Raw genomic sequence first — 7,157 nt, 5'->3', positions numbered from 1 at the left:
ATCGCCATTTCCTTTCAAAAACCGCATCATAAAATTTCTGATATAGATTATCTACATCCGACATCCGGCGGATGTAGATAAGACCTATGCCAAAGTTTAATTTTTAACTAAAATTATTTATCGCCTTAAAAACCGAGCGGTGATTTCATCACGTATTGCCCTTTTACATCATATGTTTACAGTTTATTTTTTCACACCGTATATATTCAAAAAATAATTTTTTTTTTTATGTAATTATTAATTTTTCCGCACTATAATTTCTGTTTTTAAATTACCCAATACCATCGTTAAGTAATTTTTTCAACGATATTTTGATGGACCATCAGGCTAATACAATTTCAAATGTGTGTTCCTGTAAGTCCAAAATTATTTCTATAGAAAAATAGATCGAACAAAAACAATATATTATGAGTATATGAGTATAGAAGATAATTAGAATAAAACAGGGTAGATAATTTGAATAAATGTGTAATGTGAGGGGCGCATCTTAAAGAAAATTCAAAACTAATGATATATGTAAGTCTAAAAAATACAATTATGTTACACGGTAATCAAGAGCTATATTATATGGTACGTTTTTCTTTGTAAAATAGCCTAAACCAAAAAAATATTAAGAAATTTTGAAAACTAATGGTATTACATTTTGAAAAATCCCTTCCTATCGAACAAGCTATTAGGTTTGATCCGCTATAGATTCGATTAAAAATATGATGAAACATTCAAAGACCTAAGCTTTAGCCGATGTAGGGCTGACCGCTCTATCAGACCTGTTGACCCGATTGATTTCGCGGTACCTGAAAAAGAAAAACATATACAATCCAAAAATACGTCATATCTATTGTTTCACGAGCTATAGCAAATCCATTTTCTTTCAAAAAACCGACAAACATCCGCTAATAATCCAAAATTGTCTAACCACGAAAAAATATGATTGTGGTTAACCACATGATAGCAATATTCTAGAAAAATATGATATCATACCGGAAAACCAAACTGATAAGGGGGATTGCACAATGTCGGAAAAATTCTAGAAAAACAAAAATATGCAGAAATAACAGAAACCGTAAAGACTGATTACTACTTTTTTATTTTACATGTATTAGCACTAAGTTTGATTTATTTTTACTTAAATATTTATCGCTAAAACCAAACCATGGTGACGAATTTTCTCACGTATTGCTTTTACACCATATATACTTTTTTTCACACCCGGTATATATTCCAAAAAAATTTATAAGTTCTTTTTAATTTTCCACACTATATTTTCTGTTAAATTACCCCGTAGCATAGTTAATTATTTTTTTAAACTATCGGTAAAGGAGCTTGCGCTAGTGGATTTTAAAAATATGTACCTAAGCCAACGTTAGACAATCAGGGGTCCGTTGAAGCGGTTCAATCAGGTAAACGGGCCGTTCCAATCAGATCTGTTGCAATCAGGGCCGTTCCAATCAGGGCCGTTCAATCAGGTCTGTGTTGCTTTCCTGTTGCTTTACTGTAGTGTTCCTGTTGCTTTACTGTTGTGTTGGGTATAAATACTACATATTCTTATGAAAGGTATTATTAGTACGTCATCGGTCATGGAACGACAACGCTGTAGGTTAAAACTCCTGGATATACCAAACCAAAATATATTTGGTATTAGAAGAGCGAACAAACGTCTGCTTATCGGTAACGAACCAGTTAAAGTTCAATATGATGATGGGTATCTAGCGATTAAAGATGAAAAATTTGAACTGACAAGCGGATTATTGAATCTTCTTACTCAATCGCATCCTACTGAGTACGCCGAAATAGATTTAGAGAATTATAAGTTTATACTGTTATTGACAAACGCACATAGACGTTAGTTTAATCAGGATAAACACATTAATTCAAGCAAGAGCTGCAAATATGTAAATATTATTTCTAAACTATTTCCACCGGCAAGGAAGAAAGGCAAAAGAAAACGTGTGAAACAACAACAAGGAAGTCAGGATATAAACGAACAAGTCTTAAACATTAGTTCTCCTGCTCTGGAATACTATGATATAAACAAACAAGTCTTAAACAATAGTTCTCCTCCTCTGGAATACGACGACATTAATGAACTGGTTGATAGACTATATGTATTGGATCAGACCCAAGGAAAAAAAGAGGATATTTTCAAGATTTTAAGGGAGCTTGAGCGTTTAGAAGTGGTATATAAGCCCTAAACGTATATATGGTGGTTAACAAGCTACTTACATTCAGTTGACAGTCTAATCTTGTCTGAACAACATGTACGTTATTTTAGTGCTAGTGGCAGTGGTTGTTGTGCTTATTCACCCTGCAAGTGGTAAGGAGCTAACACAAGAAGAAGCCCAGACTTTCTTACGATTTCACGGTTATTTTCATAATAACGAATCAGCAGACGTCCAGAACCTAGAATCATTGGCTGAGGGTTTAAGCGAATTTCAAGCTATATATAATCTGCCAGAGGATGGAACATTGAACCCCCAAACCGTTTCTTTTATACAGAGGTATTGGTGTGGAACTTCTGTTAATTACTATACCCTTCGTAATAGCAAACAAGGAAAATGGAATACTAATATTCTAAGATGGACAGTTTACCCTCCATCAACCGCATATCTTCCACATAGACAAAAATATGTAGGAATAACGAGACAGGCTTTCGAAATGTGGTCTGCCAATAGCAATTTGCAGTTTGAGTATGTCAACCCGTACTCGAAAAAAAATATTTCTGTAAATATAGTGATTTCATTTACGGAGGCAAACCATACGTTCCAAAGAATTAATAATAGGGATTGGTGCCCATTTCCAACAGGAGGAATGATACTAGGGCATGCCTATTTTCCCGATTTAATGTCCACGACCGAGGAAGTTCACATACAAAAAAGTTTAAGTTGGTATTTGGATGAGGAACCAGTCCCGGAAGGCGCTACAAGTCTGTTGAGAGTTTTAACACATGAAATAGGCCATGTCCTTGGTATAGCGCATTCTGCAAACTACGAATCTATAATGTACCCGTCTTTGGTGTTTGAAAACACAACGAAACTATCGCAAGATGATATATTGGCAATTCAAGAGTTATACGGTTCCAAACCGGCAGTGAGAACTACGGTGAGAACCATGAAGACAACAAAAACGATGCCTACGACAACCACGAAGACAACGACGACTATCCCAACGCCGAACACGCAAGGAATCAATTTAAAAGTTCCAAAATTATGCGATTTAAATTCTAAGATGTCAAATACCTCGTTTCTAATTGTGAATAATAAGCTCTATTTGTTTTATAAAAAGTACGTGTGGATGTTAAATTTAAACACTAGGGAAATTCAAGATACACCGCTTGTAATAACTGATTGGTTAACATTTTTACATACACCTTTTGAAAAAATATCGGGTATTTATCAAAAACCAGATAACGAAGTTGTATTATTCAGTGAAAGTATGGTTTATATTTTCGAATACGCCTCGTTTAGGTTGCTTAAACGCGAGCATTATAATGTTCTTATGCAGAATTATCCAACCATACGAGGGGTCGTCAATTCGTACCGTGGTAAAACGTACTGGTTTTTCGATAATAATATGTTTAGCGAAATTGATGATTGTCGGTTTTTACCTAAAAGCACCGCTCTCATAACTGAGCAATTTACAGGAGTGCCTAGTAAAATAGACTCTGTATTTCGGTACACCGATGGCATAATTTATTTCCTTTATAATGGGCATTATTATGGTTATGATGAATTTTCCAATAGTTTAAAAGTAACCGGTAAACTTAGCTTGGATTTCTTTGGAATATCTTGTCCGAATATTAGTATATTAGAGAAACTAAAAGTATTGTTAAATAAAATTATAACTCAAAATATTGTATAAGTCTATTTTATATAATTATATATTATGTTTCCTAAATAAATATAATTAAAATTATTTCTCGTTTTTTATTTAGTAGAAAAACAAAATTACCCATATAAATCGGTTTAAAACCCTAAAAGAACCTTTGCGAATTTAATTTTTATGTAAAAAAGGTTGACTTACCAGATAGACACACAAAACTACAATGTTTTTGCAATACGTTTGTCTGTTTATTGTAAATTCATTGGAGCGCTCTGATTGGTTTAACTCTAAGAGGAAAATATGCGCACATCGAGCGTTATTGTTTTTGACGCAAACTGAGAGGTGGTTAGCGCTTGCTGATTGGTTGTAAGGGAAAAATTGTGGGGATTTTTGGCTATAAAAGGAATGGATTTTTTCATAAAAGCATATAGTTTTCAAAAACAAGTGTTAATACTCTCGAAACTTCTCCTAGTGTAGTGTAGAGTCGGTAGAGAAAGGCGTCAGTTGTTGCAAGACATTGATACGATGAAGTTCGTTGTTATAGACGTACAAGGATTTTCCATACCTGAATTTGAGGTTAAGGAATTATCCATATACGATGGAAAAGAAATGAAAACCTATACATTTAAACCGAAGATTTGTTACCACGATCTGCCGATACACCATAAGAAGACGATAAATTATATATTTCACAATGTTCATGGAATCCCTAATTCAGGTATTTACCCTATAAAGCGATGTATAACATAATACAGGAGGAATTGGAAGGTGTCGATATGGTTTTCGTTAAAGGATCTATTAAAAAGGAATTTCTGCTGCGCACATACAACGAAATGAATCTTGATCCACCCTGTATAGTGAACTTGGAATTTACTTCTGGACCTGTACCGAAATTAGAACAATCATACAGTAATATTTGTAATTATCATAGACTAGAAATATGTTCTTGTACTGTAAATAATGCTCATGTATTATATGATTATATTATAAACCTTTTAACACAATAAATTTAAATCTATTAATATCTAGTATTTTTTTTACTTATTAGCTCATTTTATTGTAAACCATTGTCTTGTTCACATCGCTCTCATCATCAAATCGTTATGGATAAATCAAGTGTATTAGAACCAATAATTAATGTAGCATTAAACATTTCCGAGAACCTGGCAGAAAAGCAAATTATTTTCCAAAGTACAAACAAGAAGAAGAAGAAGATTCAAATGTCTTATGAAGGTTTTTCAACGTTTCTGGACTTTGTTGATGAAAACGTTAATAGTGGTTGGTGTGATAAATCTATAGAAGTTTACCTATTTTTTATAATTTACTAGATGAGAGAAATGTGGAACATAAATACACAGTGAAATGAAAAGTTGTTTTATTTAGAATACTCTAAATCATTTTTTTATATAATCAGTCTTGTACAATATAAAAAAGATTGAAAAATGTTTTTCAGTACTGTTAAATACATGTGTAAAATAAATATATATAATAAAAATAATTATTTATGTTAGGAAAAAATTACTAAATTTGAATGCAGCTATTGAAAAGCTTAAATCAAACAGTAGACATAGTATAAAACGTCTAAATTTGTATACAATATAAATATAGTAAGCTAAAATATATTGAATAAAATACTCTAAATAAAATACACTAAAAATATAAAAAAATGACGTAAGACAGGTTTGACGTTTGACAGGTTTAACGTTTGACAGGTGACAGGTTTAACGTTTGACAGATGACAGGTTTGACGTTTGACGTTTGACAGGTGATAGCCCCCCAGCAATGTAGCTATGCCTTGACGCGGCGTTGGGGCTTAAGATTGTTTTTATAAGGCTACACCATAAAAATTTGAAAGTATTCTCTCTCATGTTTATTCTTATAAAAGCAATCAACTAAATTAGCTACACACCTCGTATATTAATTTTATTCTACACACCTTGTATATTAACCTTATTCTACACACCTCGTATATTAATTTTATTGTTTATAAAATAAATATTGTTTTTTAATTCCAAGAACTGGTGTTATCAGTTGTTTCCTGTTGGCCTTCACATTATATTTTTAGCTACAAAATCATCAGTTTGTTTCTAACTTTTCATGGTACTGCATCAAGAAAATTACTGTGTATTTTCAGTGCGTTTAGTGAAAAGGGCTATTGAAGAAAAAGGGTGTAAGTGTATGTGTTGAGTGGCTGGATAATAATACATATAAACCTCGTAAGTACGTATTTTTAGTAATACGCTTTGTTTTTTGATTTAATACTCTTAAATTAATTTTCATCGTTTCGATAAATATTAAAGTTTTTTTACATTACAAAGGGTTTTTCTGTTTATTTCTGCCGCCGCCACACCTAGTTTTTTTGGCGCGCTGATTTTGACGTTTGACAGCAGCGATGTTTACTGAAGTTAAACGATGGGCTATTGTCCTTATTTATATTTTTAAAAAATTTTCTGTTGGAGCTTGCGCTTAGAGCCACACCTAGTTGACATAGTTGACGTTTGATTTAATACTTTTAAATTAATTATTTTTATTGTTAGATTCTCAGAATTGTTTGCTTTTTAGTCTCATCTCTAAATTTTATTATTATAGCGTTAAGTACTTGTACATATTTTTTTTAAATTTTTCTGTTGGAGCTTGCGCCTTAGAGCCACACCTAGCGTCGATTTTGACGTCAATGTTTGACAGATGACGTTTAATCTCTGTTTTTAACAATGCCTTTTTGTTTAATGCTCTTAAATTAATTAATCGCTATGTTTTGCATTAGATTTTTAATTTTTTTCTATTTATTTTGGAGCTTGCGCGCCACACCTAGTAATTTTAGCGTCAATGTTTGACAGATGACGTTTAATCTTTTAGTAAAGAAATGTCTTTTGGTGTAATACTCTTAAAATTAATCGTTATGTTTTGCATTAGATTTTAAAAATTTTACTGTTTATTTCAGAGCTTGCGCGCCACACCTAGTTGACATTTGACGTTTGACTTTTAATCTTTTAGTAAAGAAATGTCTTTTGGTTTAATACTCTTAAATTAATTTCAATACCCCCCACAATCGTTATGTTTTGCATTATAATATGTACATATTTTTGAATTTTTTCGGTTTACTTTGGAGCTTGCGCTTAGAGCCACACCTAGTTGACATAGTTGGCGTTTGACATTTAATCTTTGTTTTGATTCCCAATACTCTTAAATTAATTAATCGTTATGTTTTTATAATAAATCATTTAGCCATGCGTATATATTTTATTACTATTTTTGCTAAACTATCCTATAAACTATTAATTAGTGGGGCTTGCGTGCGCGCGACAAAAGACAGTGCCACACCCCAGCGCGCTTACGAT

General features: G+C 32.3%; 1 protein-coding gene across 1 annotated transcript; it reads left to right on the top strand.

The window, feature by feature from the left end:
- The first annotated feature begins 2,256 nt into the window (after positions 1 to 2,256).
- On the top strand, positions 2,257 to 5,185 carry LOC115874133 (neutrophil collagenase-like). The gene is made up of 3 exons (XM_030889226.1): positions 2,257 to 3,671; positions 4,868 to 5,097; positions 5,148 to 5,185. Exons 1-3 carry the CDS (start codon positions 2,257 to 2,259, stop codon positions 5,183 to 5,185), a joined length of 1,683 nt encoding a protein of 560 aa, XP_030745086.1.
- The last annotated feature ends 1,972 nt before the right edge of the window (positions 5,186 to 7,157 follow it).

The sequence above is a fragment of the Sitophilus oryzae genome, unplaced genomic scaffold, assembly GCF_002938485.1.
Source record: "Sitophilus oryzae breed Bouriz unplaced genomic scaffold, Soryzae_2.0 scaffold_1229_pilon_pilon, whole genome shotgun sequence".
Lineage (NCBI taxonomy): Eukaryota > Metazoa > Arthropoda > Insecta > Coleoptera > Curculionidae > Sitophilus > Sitophilus oryzae.
Note: the sequence above shows the minus strand (reverse complement) of the source record. Positions and strands in the feature narration are given on the sequence as shown.